The sequence below is a fragment of the Ursus americanus genome, chromosome 16 (assembly GCF_024610735.1).
Source record: "Ursus americanus isolate L20-20 chromosome 16, mUrsAme1.1.p, whole genome shotgun sequence".
Taxonomy (NCBI): Eukaryota; Metazoa; Chordata; class Mammalia; order Carnivora; family Ursidae; genus Ursus; species Ursus americanus.
In genome coordinates, this window is record NC_142142.1 from 63,170,711 (window position 1) to 63,184,594 (window position 13,884).

A 13,884-nucleotide genomic window follows, 5' to 3' on the forward strand; every position below is an offset into this window, starting at 1 on the left:
AGACAGCAAGAGAGGGAACACAAGCAAGGGGAGTGGGAGAGGGAGAAGCGGGCTTCCCGCCGAGCAGGGACCTGGGATCAGGACCTAAGCCGAACGCAGATGCTCACCGGCTGAGCCACCCAGGCACCCTGGCGTGTTGTATTTCTGCTGTTTCTCTTGCATTAATGCGAGAATCCTGCAGAGCACGGATACAAAATCGATACCCAGGAGATCTTTCTGGGTTAATAGTACTCTGAGGGAAGAAACAAGAAGGAAAACTGGAAGCGGAGGGATGAAGAAGGCGTGAGAGAAGCAGGGGGTCCAGGACACAGAGAGACGGAGCAGAGGTACAGAACAGGGAGGGCCCAGTGGATCCGACTTCATTGTGAAGACTTGACCACAGTGTACAACTGCTGTCCACCTGCTAACATGGAAACTGACGGGAAGTTGGCAGGAACAGGGAAATGGCCGCGGGCCCTCTCACACTCGTGTTATCTCCTTCCACTGCCTTGTCGTATTTGCGGCTCCCTCCGAGTCTCAAAGTCCGGCGAATTCTGATTCGTTCCTCATGCAATACTGATTTATCAACAGACTGGTTTATACGTCGCTAGAGGTCCTTACCTGTGCACATCACCTTTTTCTTTCGATGAATAAAAACTTACTGTGGGATATAAGCAAGTTTCAGCGATAACACGAAACCTCTGTACCTTCTGCACGGTCATAACAGAAGCAGCTTCCACCCTTCTCTCAAAACCAACTCACTTTTGAACCACTCACTGGGTCTATCATTTTATGAGTAGGTAGGTCTGTGTATTTGCTATTTCCTAGCACCTCGCACCGTGCCTGGTGTACGACACGTGTTCAGTAAATTTTTGGATACCGACTGAGTGCATGAATGATGGTTCCAGTCTCTGCGTCATGCTCAGGTGACCTTCGGTCTAAGACACAGACGTATGGGAAGTACAGAATGGACGAAGAACAGGATCCCTGAGGGAGAAGGGTACCCGAGCTTCGCTCTGTTTACGTCCACCCAACCTTGATTCTACACGTATACACGGAACGCCGTCGCTATGATGGGAAGTGCGCTGGACTCTCAGGCACAGATGTGAAGACACAGACCCTTGCCCCAACGTGTGCTTTTCCATGATCACATGGTAGCGTCCACCACTCTGTGTCAGCAACCAGATGGCGTCTGTGCACGTGCCGCTAGGCTGTAAACTCCGCTAGGGCACTGTCCATCGCGTCGTAAGCTCTCAGTAGTTGACAAAGCAGATGATGGAGATGATAGCCTTTGGGGGAGAAGACCTATCCAACTGTATAGAGTCAGGGTCCTTAGCTGGGGGAAGAAAAACTGAGTGTTGCTGATGGAGCAGAGAAGGAGGATGCTGAAGATACTGGGAAGCTCTCGGGATCGTTAGAAGCTGTAGAGAATCATGACTGAGGCTAAGCCCCAAACCCTGCACAACAAGTCCACTGAGAAACTTTCTACACTGCAGCTCCCAGCCAATGCCACGTCTGTATCAGAAACCCAATCTCACCTCCACTGAGAAACTGCTGTTGCCGTGAGCACCGCCAGCAAAGCCAGGCCCCTCCGCTGCTATCCACATTGGCAACGCTGGCAGCTCCTGGCGGGGCCTGTGTCTTCGGGCTGCTCCAACCTGCATGTCAGTTTCCCATGGACAAGCCAGGCTGGCAGGGCCTAGGTCACATTCTTGAGCCCAGCTGCAAAGGAGGCTGGGGATTTGACATCTAAAGGAAGGCAAACTATTCAAAAGGTGATGAGTGGCCACAAATATGACCAGTGTCCACTGTATTACAGTGATATGTGACAGGAGCGAAATCAGAAATGTGCCTTCAGAGATAGTCTCTCGTTCTATGGAGCGTGCATCCTCGAGGGAGAGACTAACAATAAGCATACAAAGGAGCATAATGGTGGATAGTGCTAGATGCTGCAGAGACACATGAAACTGTGGGGTGGATATCCAAGAAAAACTTTTCTGAGATGAGCAGACACCTAAGTGGCTCAAGGGGGCAGCCAGCACAAAGGCTCCGGGGTGGGAACTGATTTGGCATTTCCAAAAAAGTAGAAGTAGGCTGCGGCTGAGTAAGTAAAGGGGAGAAGGTAGAAAACAGGGCTGGAAGAGCCCCAGAGACAATGTTGTGTAGGGCCGTGATTCTGGACCCTGGAAAGTGGCAGGGGAATAGGATGATGTGGCTTCTATTTTAGAAAGATCGTGCTGGCTGGATGCTGTGACCAAATGATCAAAGTATGAGCAGGGGATCAGGGCCCTTAAATCTTCCTGATGTCTGGGGAGAGGGTGAGATAGGAAGGAATCTTGAGAAATGAGTGAGAACTGCCCAGGAGAGAAGGTCAGGAGGCATCCTGGCAAAGGGAAGAGCAGGAGCAAACACAGCAGCATGGAAGGCTCTGGAATGTTTGCAGAACTTGGAGGAGTCCAGTGAGGTTACAGAGAGGGATCCAGACATCAGGTGGGAAAAGGAGGGGAGAGGCAGACTGCCAAGGGCTCCTGCGGCGTTCTTTTAACTTCTCACGGCCCCAAAGTCAGGTGGTGGTCCAGTGATGGGGGCAGAGCCTGACGTGACACTGGGGCTAGATCTTCCCCCAGGGAGTCCAGACCTCCCCTAAGACTTTGTAAGAGTGCAGGAACGACACAGTCCCTTGCCCCTTCCACTGCCCCCTCCTCAGACTGGAGGAAACTGTGGTCTGACCCCCAGTTCTGTGCTGTTACTATGCAAGCAAAGCCGGTGGTGTGGAAATTAGACAACAGACAAAGTCGAAGGGCATCCCAGGAGAACACGTCAAGTGGACTTCATGTCTTCCCTACTTTCTCATTTCTCTTCTGGAGGTATCTTATACTTCACCCCAAACTCCCAGGTACACGTATATCGAGCCTTAAAGGAAGCATTTGAGGTAAGTTGGCCAAAAGAACAAGAGAAGGGCATTTCAGAAGCAGAGAACAATGTACACAAATGCCCAGGAACCAGAAAGCACCCTTGCCCATGGGCGGCCGAACCTTTCCGAAGGCTGGAAAGGCAGGTTGAACTCGGGCTGTGAAATGCTTGGTTGATGGGCTGGACAGTCACCAGAACAATTTATTCCTAAACCAGACTCCCCAGTTGCGTAACCAAAAGCTAAATGTGCAGTGTTTGCATTTTTGCCAGGGGTGGATGCCAGGGGAGTGTTTGCTGGTTTGCTTGAATCAACAGATGGAGATCTGTGAACTTAGGCCGGATTGCCCCATTTAATCTCTATGAGCAGTCATGTCCATATTGATGGACTTAACCTGAGATCAAAAAGTCCTATCTGCTCTAACACAGTTTTGGGGATTTAACTAAAATGATGTGGCCTTTATGTCAAGAAATCTGGGTTAGATGTCAAAGATCTGCCACATGCAGAGGATTGCAGGCTGGGGATTCACAGCGATTTTAAGTGCCCTGGATTCTTCTGTCTTCCACCCAAAGCAGGACTCTTGGTCCCTCTCCTGCAGCAGCTATGGGTTCTTAGCAAGAACAACATGCAGACTTAGGAAGCATTGCAAGTCAAGACAAGTGAGTAGAATTGGCTCTGAGGGCTTAGGACGGGCTGGACCAAAAACCCTTCACAACAGGTTTTTCCATCTGAATTGGGACAGCAGACAGCGGGAGGCGAGGTAAGAGGTTGGATAAGTATGGGTGGGCCTCACTGCCACACGTGCTACGCACGCTTGCGGCCCCTACACCCCTGCGCCCCGCACGCCTCTCTTTAGGCACAGAGTGCATTCTACCCCGACGTACCGGGAACCGGGGCAAGATGATGAGGGACGATGTGGGGTACAGGTGCCCCCACCCGAGAGGAGATCGTTCCTATAAAACTGAACTGCGGTCGAGGGAAGAGTCTCCCCTCTTCCCCGCAGTTCGCCTTCCCACACTTTTAAGGAAAGACCTACATGAGCCCCATGATGGCTTTTTTCCCTAAAAGCAAACCCCTCTTGGGATTTGTCGGGAAAACAGGTAGTAACGCAGGTCTTTCCTGAAAGCCACGTGGCGGAAGGCGGACTCTGGAAAAGAGGGGCCCACGCGTGTAGAGATCACGGCCGCTTCGTGCATGCCTCTGAACAGTGACTTTGTACAGCACCCCCAAGTCAGGCGGGGTCACCCGAAAAGAAAGATCCCACGGTCCACGACCCCTGCGGGAGTCCGCCCACCCGAGTTCCGCTCCTCCCAGCCCGGACCCCACCCGCGCAGATCAAAGACTTCCTTCCGGGCCCAGCGAAGCCCAGCACGTCCGGGGTCGCGAGACCCTGCTCCAAGGCCGCACTACTGCCGCTTCCGAGAAGAAAGGAAACCGCGCGAGCCGCCGGGGTGGGGGCTGGAGTCCGCCGCGGGCCCAGCCAAGCCCCGCCCCGCCGTCCCGGCCAAGCTCCGCCCCGCGCGCCGGCCCCGCCCCGCCGGCCCGGCCAAGCCCCGCCCCGCGCGCCGGCCCCGCCCCGCCGGCCCGGCCAAGCCCCGCCCCGCGCGCCGGCCGCCGCCCGGGACCGGGCCCGCCGGCCCCGCCCTCGGCCTGCCCCCGCACGCCGGCCCCGCCCCGGCCCGAGCCCCAGCCGGGCTCCCGCGCCCTATTTGGGCATTTGGGGGGCCGGCGGCGGGAGGCGACGCGGAGCCTGCGGCCGTGCGCAGAGGGGCCGCTCTGTGGCGCCGCGGACGCTCGGTGGGGGAGCCGCGAGGCCGCCGCGTCCTGCCCTCGGAACAATGGGAGTCGGCGCGCGCGGCGCCTGGGCCGCGCTGATCCTGGGCGCGCTGCTCGTGCTGGCGCTGCTGAAGGCCGCCGTGGACAGCGCGGGCCTGGACGGTAGGTGGCGGCGGGGCGCCAGCGCGGGCCCCCCCAGGTGGGGGCTGGGTGCGCGGAAAGTTGTGCGCCTTTCAGGCCGCGCGCGTGGGGCAGGGCCGGGGAAACTGAGGCTCGGGCCGGCCCCCGCCCCTGCCCAGCGCCGGGGTCGTCCCCTCCGGGTTTCTGCCGGCGGCCCTCGCGGGTCCGGCGGAGCGCGCGTCACCTGTTGAGGGACCGGGGGCGGGCCTCCGGCGGAGGGCGCAGGCTCGTGGTTTCCCCCTCCCCTGACGTCGTGGCCCGGTGGACCCCCGAGCACCCGCGCCTGACTGGGTGGTGTCGGACGAACGCTCTCTAGCCCTGAGGCCCCCGGACGCTGATAGCAGGGGGGACTGTGGGGAGCGCGCTCTGCGCCCCGGGCGTCCCTGGGGGCGCGCGCCCCCGCCCCGCGCGGTGGGCACCTGCCGCGGCGTGCACCTGCGGCGCAGCCCTCGGGCCGCCGCTGCCAGGTGTGCGCGCCCACCGCGCAGCCAGCGCGCTCAGCACTGTGATGCCGCGGTTCTGGGGGCGGGGGGGCGGGGGACTTTAAAAGTCCTTTAGGAAGCCGGGGTTTGCTGTAAATTCCCTTTCCTTTTGTCAACTATTGTAGCAGTCGGGTCCCTGGGTAATGGCCGGTAAACTAGGGTAAGTTATTTTAAGTGACCCAAGTTTTCCGTAGTTTTCAGTTCTGTCCGTCGGCCGTTTGTGTAGCCTGAGATTAGTTTTATCCAGGAAGAGAGAAAGACGTCAGTTCAGGCACAACACCTGCTTTGGCTAGAATAATCTGGGTGAGTTAGACAATAACAATTTTTGTTTTGCTGATTTTTTTGTTTGCATTGCTGAATTGTGCATGTCACAAGCCGAGTTTGCAGACCGGATTCTGAGATTATTTAAGGAAACAATGATCAGTAAATCACATCCATCATATTTTCAATATTATGAGCTGTTTCGCTGTAAGGTGAACAATCTGGACCGAATCAGTCTGTTTTGGTGCTAATTTTATACCAATATTTATAGGAGAAGGTCTGCCTTTTTTTGTTATTTTGTGAAAGTAAACCTTTTTATTGTTTCTCTGATGAATTACTGATTAGAGAAACTAAATATCTTTGCTTTACTTTTTTTTTGCCCAAATAACAGATTTTTTTTTTGCTGTATTTTAATAATCACTGACTGTTCTGTTTATTACTTAAAGTCTCACTAGAGGTTAGTGCTATTTGGAGATCTTGGATTGAATGCCCTACTGTAGGAGAGCCTTCATTTCATGAATGAGTATAACAAACATGAGCTGGAAACCATTTCTACAGACTCTAATGTCACTTTGAAATTAGAGTAAGGGAAGATTATGTAGAGAATTTCTCAAAACAAGTAAGTGTCGTTATGAAATCCAGTAACTTTTAACCATCATCCTAGAGCGTATACAGTATTGTTCGCCAGGCACTTTTCCTGTGTACCCCCATGTCGTTAATTGAGGTCCATACATCATCCCATTGGATCCTCACGGTGTTTTATTCCCATTTTATAAATGGGAAAAAACTGAGGCTTAGAAATTGCCTAACTTATTCAAAGTAAAACAGTTAATACATGTTTGGCTTCAGAGATTAAAATCCCAACTCTTAATTCACCATTTTGCCACTAAGTCACTTTAGCCAGGGGGAGGCTGTTCATCAGGACTCTCAGTGGCAAGTGACAAACCCTCCTTGACCAGCCTTAATGGAAAGCAGGGACTTTACTGAGTCTTCAGCACAGAAGTCCAGAGTGGCTTCAGAAACACAGCATTCTAGAGTTCAAATAGGTTGCCAGGAGAAGGCCACTCCCGGCTCTCTTGATTACACCTGTCAACTCTCGGAGTAGTTCAAGTGTTGTCAGCCTGGGGTGAGGATGAGGGTGGGGTCAGGGAGGGACTCCAAATAACAGGGACTTTCTAAAGTGAGTTCCCGGCGCCAGACACCACCATAATGGGCAGCCAGTTAGGAGAGTAAATCCTTACGGAGTCCCTGCCGCTTCGCGAATGTAACTTTCTTTCCTTCGACTCAGCGCATTGTTCTATGTTAATACTTGGTCTCCGTGAAGAAAGCATCAGCCTCTTTGCAGTTAGATGTCTGTGGTGTTCTTTGTCTCCTAGGAGACAAAACCAGTGCCTGCCCACAGTAAGTGTGTCATAAGCATTGATTCGAGAAAGGAGAAAGGTCCTAGAGCTACAAAGATCATCTGCTTTTGTCTCCTTTTTCAAGCCGAAAAGGTTGCCAGGACATGGTGTGTCATAGGAGTGACAAGAGCAGGGAGACAGAAGGTGGGGCTCCTGCCTTGTTGGTAGTGTCATAAGTGCATGGAGCCCTTCTCTGTCTGGGGGTGAAACGGAAATACCTGCTAATGGAGTGGAGGAGGGAGTGGGGAAGAGGGAGGAACCGAGGATGACCTCTTGGTGTGGGGGTTAAACAACTGGTAACCCAACAAGGGAGAAGCCTGGGGGGAGGCAGGTTTGTAGTAGAGAATCAGCACTTCCTTTTGGCACTCCTGCGAACAAACTTTGCAGTCAAACAGCCTGGTCCAAATCCAGGCTCTGCCACTTCCTAGCTGGGTGGCCTTCTGTGGGCCTCACTTCTTGTCAGTGCAAAATGGTATTCGTCTCTCAGAATTGTTGGCAGGGCTGGGTGAGCTAGTGAAGTGACATGCTCCCCAGGAGGATGCAGGGAGGATGCTCTTCCTTCTGTTGGCAAGTATTTGATACCAGCTGCTAGACACAGCAGGAGAATACAGCCGGGACAGTAATGACGCCGGTACGCTGACTTGTTTTAACCCAGCGTCTTGGCTTCGTGAGTGCCTGAAGCCTACCTTCGTCTGCTCGATGACCGGTCTTTCTCATTCTAGCAGAGTCCAGTCTACCGACCTTGATCTTTTTCAGGTTTAATCTTCACACCACATCCTACTGTGATAAACGGAATAGTTGCATTAAGAGGAAGTCATTTGCACACATGGTAAAGATAGAGCCTTCAAAGTCGTTACTGCTTACTTTGTGCTTTGAGGGTTTTTTGGTTGGGGAGTGCTGCGTTTGTGAATGATACACTTGCTGTCTTCCCATGTGGTATATATATTTAATATCCCGGTATACAAACACCCAGGTTGAATAAACATTCTGATAAGTTGCTTAACTGGGGCATAGAATTCTTCTAAAGTTTTTCCAAATCTTAAGATATTAGTTAAAATTTAAAAGAATCCTATTTCTATGAAAAGGCTTGCAATTAAAAATGAAAATCCTAAGGGGCTAATATCCAAAATATATAAAGAATTTATACAAACTCAACAGCAAAAAAAGAAAAACACAGTTAAAGAATGGGCAGAGGCCCTGAATAGACATTTTTCCAAAGAAGGCATACAAATGGCCAGTAGACACATGCAAGATGCTCAACATCACTCATCATCAGGGAAATGTGATTCAAAACCACAAGGAAATATCACCTCATGCTTGTTAGAATGGTGAGAATACAGACAAGAACAACAGATGTTGGCGAGGACGCAGAGAAAGGGGATCCCTCTTGCACTGTTGGTAGGAACGCAAATGCAGCCACTCTGGAAAACAGTGTGGAGGTTCCTCAGAAAGGTAAAACTAGAGCTACCGTATGACCCAGCAATTCTACCTTTGGATGTCTATTTGGAGAAAGTGAAGACCATTGTTTGAAAAGATAGATGCAGTCCTGTGTTTATTGCAACATTATTTACAACAGCTCAGATGTGGAAGCAGCACAAGTGTCCCTCTGCAGATGAGTGGGTAAAGATGGGCGTGGGTCATGGAATATCACTAGCCATAAAGAGTGAGATCCTGCCGTTCACAACAACATAGACGGACCTACAGTGTATTGTGCAAATACTGTATGATTTCACTGTATGTGGAATTCAAGACACAAATGAACAAAGAAAAAAGACAAACTCTAAAATACAGAGAACAAACTGGTGGTTGCCCGGGGGGGGGGGGGTAGGAAAAAAAGAGGAAATCCTACCCACTTCATCTTCTCTCCATGGTATGAAGTTAGGGGTCTTGGTGGTGCGAGACCCAAGGGTGGGTGGCCTTGCGTCGAAAGGGCCCCTTCCAGGTGACCCCCTCCACTGGGAGGAGCAGAAAGTGGCTTCGCTCTCAGCAGTCACTGTGTCCTCGTGTAAGTGAATGAACATGCAGGGCCTGGCAGACAGTGAGTAGGATGTCAGCATTTGTGCTGTGTTGAAATCCCCCGTAAGACAGTCCCATACTTCCTGGTACTTTCGGGTGTCTTTCACAGCCGCAGAGGCAAAGGACAGCTTCCCGTGGAATGTCTGCCTCCTGCTCACCCCCACAGCCTGTCGCTGGTGTTCTTACATAAATCTTACATGCTTTTTCATCACAGGATTTTTTATTTTTATTTTTACAGGATCTGTAAGCACAAAGAATTTGGTGCCTTCAGGAAACCACAGTACTAACCCAACAGGTGAGTTGAAAGAGGTCCAAGCAGCGGATTTTCAGCCGTCTAGAACACAGAAGGGAGTATCGGCCGGGCAGGGACACGAAGACGGTATTCCGGCCGGTGTGAACCACGAGCCTGGTTCCCAAATCCCGGTGGCTTCTGTCAAGGGCTGGCCTTGCTGGCCTCGGGAAGCAGTAGCCCCCTGCATGAACATTTTCCCGGCCTGGCAGAGGGTGAAGACGCGCTAAGATGTTCAGTCTGAGCCTCCTGCAGGTTCACACTGAGCTGCGAAGCCCACTTTCAGGCGTGAAGGCTTTGCGCTCTGCATGTAGATTAGAAGGATGAATCCTTGCGTCTGCCCGGCTGGCTGGTGGGACAGGTCAGTCTGTGGTCAGTGGTGGCCGCCTTCAGGGGCCTCGGCCGATGCTGAGCAGACCGCGGACGCCCCGCGTCTGGCTCTGCTGCCGGAACGGTGGTGAGCCGTTTCCCGGTGCTTTCAGTCCGGGACACACGGGTTTGTCCCCTGGATCTCTGAGGTCCCCGGCGTGGAAGGATGCAGGAGCCACGCTGGGCTCCCAGGGTCAGCGGTGCACCGCCACGGCCCGTGTCTGCTCAGTGCGGTTCAGGCTCGTTTCCTTCTCCTGGTCCTGAGTCCTCAGAGCAGACCAAGGTGCACGCTCGACGAAGGCACCTGGACGGTCACCAGACCCGCGCGTCTGTTTCCATCAGCGGTACTCACGGGGTGGCCGTGGCAGCCGAGATGCTGTAGGCACTGACGGTACAAAATCGTCCAGGCCCTGCCTTGCATGGCTGTGCTGGGATTTGTAGCTTTATTTCCGTGGGAAAATACCCATAACGCGGCACGCAGGCTGGTCACCGTGTGTAAGCGCAGCTGAGCCCTGCTGTGGCCGAGTCCGTGCTCTGCCCGCCTCACGTTCTCCCTGCTTCTCACGTCTCTGCCCTTCCTCCTGGCTTCTGGCTGAACAGAGAACTTTCTTCCATTTCAGCTTCAGTCATTCCACAGGAAAGTGTTCATTTGGGGAAGAAAGACTAGTCAGTTTCCTGCGAAATATAACATGATTATTGCCGGGCATGTGTAGGAGGGGTTGTTTTTTTTTTTAATATCTTATTAGATTATTAAGTGTGTTTTCCTGAGAGCCTACAGCATGTAAGGAACTTCTTGTGCATTTGCTCATCGCACAGTGTGGAGCTGGGGATGGTTCTGTGTCACACAGGAGGAGCCGAAACTCAGACGCGTTAAGCACCCTGCCCAAGGTCACACAGCGCATGCAGGATTTGAAACTCCCGTCCTCGGATTCTAAACCTGTGCCCCTTCCCCACTTTTCCTGAACCTGTGGTGTGGTCTTACCTTTGAAAATGCTTCTCAGTGAAGAAATACCACTGCTCACAATTGTTAAAGATCCACGCGAGTCGTTGAGGACACCTCCGGGGTCTGTGGTACGACTGCACGCGCCCCTTCTAGCACCGGGAAATTCAAGGAGAAAAAAAGAAAACATTGCCCCACAGTGTCTTTCTAAAGACATCAGATAATACAGCTGTTACACAGACTTTCTGTTGCTGGACGTGTAACACTTCTCGGAGCCTTAGAATCGTCTTCTCATATCGTCTCTGCTCTTGAGAAGCCTATCACATGTTGAATGTGTGTATTTTTGTAGGATGTGATGCTTACTGTTGTGTCTTTGTGGTAGCACAGACCCTTCTAATTGTGGAAACGCTGGTTTTGGACGTTACCAATCTATCCAGTGCTGTTGGTGTAACACGGTTCATTTGGCATCGATTCCAAAAGGAAAATAACATTTTTCTTTGGCAAACTGCAGGCATGTGCTCCTGGGGCACGTGGGAACGGCCAGCCGTGTGGCCTGCAGCACGGGTGCCCGTCACTGTCCTACGGCTCGCCACCGCGGAATCGGCACATCTCCTTTCTCTGTTTGGTTTTTAGTCTCCATCTAAGTTCCTTGGGAGTGGCTTCCGATGTATTCACCCCAACACTGTGCCTGGTACACAGGACATAACGCACACACGTTGGTTGAACTGAGCTGTGGAACTAAATGTGTATTTTATAGCTCCTGCCAGACCTTACCAAAGAGCCGCTGTAGGGCTTTGCAGACATGACTGGTCCGTGCTCCCGTGTATCCTGTATTAGAGCTGTTTTGTCGTCATCATTGTTCAAAGAGTGGGATGGATACTCAAGGTCAGAGAAGCAGGGGTTGAGGTCACTCTCCCTTATATGTAAGGGTTGTATTTCCGTATATGCCCAAGTCATTCTCTGAGGATAGCCATGCCTTTGACATTCTTTTCTGCACGGTCTTACTGAGTTTTAGTAATTCTACAGAGAACTTTTCATTTTGGGGGGGGGTGGACAGAAAGACTACATGATTACCTAAAATGTAATAATGATTCTTGTTGGGTAGTTACGGGAGGGTTTTTTTAAAAGACGTGTTAGATCATTTGCACATTTTCAGCTTATAGAGAAAATAGTTTTCCCCATTTAGTCAGAGGGTTTCTATTCTACAGTCTGTGGATGAATTTATTCTTTATGGTGTAAGGAGGTCCCATGCCCAGATTGCTTCTCATAATGGGTTTAGGCGAAGCTGTAAGGGAAGGTGACGTGGTTCAGAATGGACAGCGTTCCTCATCGGTGGCCAGACGGTAGCTCAGTGTCACCCAGGGCATGCCTTCTCCTTGACCATTTATCACTGATGTTCCCAGAAAAGAGGAATCTGAGAGGTCAGGGGACCACTGTCCAGGTTGAAGCTCTCTTCTTGGGCAAATTTGTACCAAGCCAGTTTCAAGCTGCCTGTCTCCTTGAATGTCGCACGCATACAGAATTCCCTCTGGCTTGGGAGCCCAGCCTTGGTCCTGTCTTTCCAGCGTCTCTAGTTGGTGTGGTTTTATCCGCAGATGTGGCTGTCCTGGTGAGTATGTGCAATACTGAGATTTGTAGGAAATATATGCTGGGTTGTTCCCATGACCGAAATGTATTCCCCATATGTATTTGGTCTTCATCCGTGCTTCCTGGCGTATAGCTTCTAAAACCCACGGAGTTTCCGAAGCGGGAAGAGTGATCAAGGTGTCTTTTGTTACAGTAACGAGGTGATTTTAGGACCCCGCCTAAAGGTGGGCTGGATTAACCACGTGGCTAGATGGTCGGCATCTCCCCCCACCCCTGCAAACCGTGGGAGGGGAGGGGGCTGGAGGTGCAGGGGGCCGACGGCTAATGACTTAGGCATGACTGTGATGAGGCCTCCATGAAAACCCACAAAGAGTGGGCTGGGAGAGCTTCCAGGTGGAGGAACAGGTAGCGAGGCAGGGAGAGCAGCACCTGGGGAGGGCCTGGAAGCTCCGCCCCTTCCCCAGACCTGGTCCCGTGTCTCTGCCTGTGTCCGAGGCTTCCTGAGTTCTGTGAGCCGCTCTAGCAAAGGAAAAGAACCTAAGGACGAGGCCGTTGGAACCTCCCCACTGTAGTGGGTGAAGCGCAGCCTACGGCTTGTGAGCGGCCCGGGGGTGCTCTTGGGGACAGCTGTCCGCGGTGGGATCCCACGCTGTCTCCAGGTGGTGAGTCCGAACGGCCCACCTGCTGGCGTCCCAGGAGTTGCGAGGTGCGGTGGGGGGAGCCCCCTCTGTGGAAGTTGGGTTTGGGAACCCCAGTTGAGTATGAAGCTGAATCTCACTCTGCTTTCTACTTGCTCTTCTTGGTCGACTAGGGCAGGTGAGGCCCTTCCGCCATGTTACTGACCCTCCGCACGTCTCGGAGCAGGGTCCGCTCAACGGCTTTCCCGGCGTTCAGTTAGGCTCACGTTTTAGTAGCTTCTCTGTTCTTAATGTTTATGACTGGGACAATAGTGTACAGGTTCTGTGGACATTTTGGAAGAGTGTTTTTTTTAATCGGTATTCAAATTACTCCAAGTATTTTTTGTGTTTTTAAACTCAACTACATGGGCACCATTTCTTACAAAGGGAACTAACGCTCTCCTGTCAAACGCTTCTGTGGTTACAGCCTGGGGGGTGAGGACAGTCTAGTTTCAGTCAGTCCCGTGGGGGTTACGAACTGGCCTGACTGCTTTCACTCCACAGTGAATTTGATTCTCTAGGTTTTCATGTCCCCCCTCCCCCACCATGTTTCATTTCGGGAAAGATAGAAAAATTATTGCTTTGGCTTTAAGTGACCTTGGAATTACTTAACCTCTTGCTGCCTCGGTTCCTCCTATATTAACAAAAGCTGATAAATACAAGTGTCTCGTGGGATAAATGAGGCAACATGTAAAGCACCTGCTGTGTTCTACTGAATGTGTTCCTCCTTGCTCTCTGGTCATGGTGACGTTTTCTTTACTCGCTCCTATGTCCGCCTTCGCTGCCACGGTGCCTTTGCATAGACTGTTATGGCTCCCGGAAGAGCTCTTCCCTGCTGCCTTTACCTGGGTAACAGCCATGCAGCTTTCCGAGCTTGTGCAGGCCTCCCTTCCTCACCAGGGAATAGTCTCCAACCTCCAGCTGCAGGCCCTCAGAGGACCCCCATCTGTCTGAGGGTGTAAGTGGGCCTCCCCAGCCCACAAGTCAGCTCTTTCAGGGGCAGTGCTGACTTCACTC

The 13,884-nt window shown here is 52.1% G+C and overlaps 1 protein-coding gene across 1 annotated transcript in view; it reads left to right on the plus strand.

Annotated features, from left to right (window-relative positions):
- LOC123792500 (uncharacterized) overlaps positions 1-13,884 on the plus strand; it is a 70,503-nt gene that overhangs the window by 16,660 nt on the left and 39,959 nt on the right. Inside the window, exons 2-4 of the mRNA XM_045797641.2 lie at positions 4,205-4,458; positions 4,512-4,828; positions 9,244-9,300. Coding sequence (XP_045653597.2) covers positions 4,205-4,458; positions 4,512-4,828; positions 9,244-9,292 — 620 coding nt within the window. The 3' untranslated portion in view covers positions 9,293-9,300. The remainder of the gene's footprint in view (positions 1-4,204; positions 4,459-4,511; positions 4,829-9,243; positions 9,301-13,884) is intronic.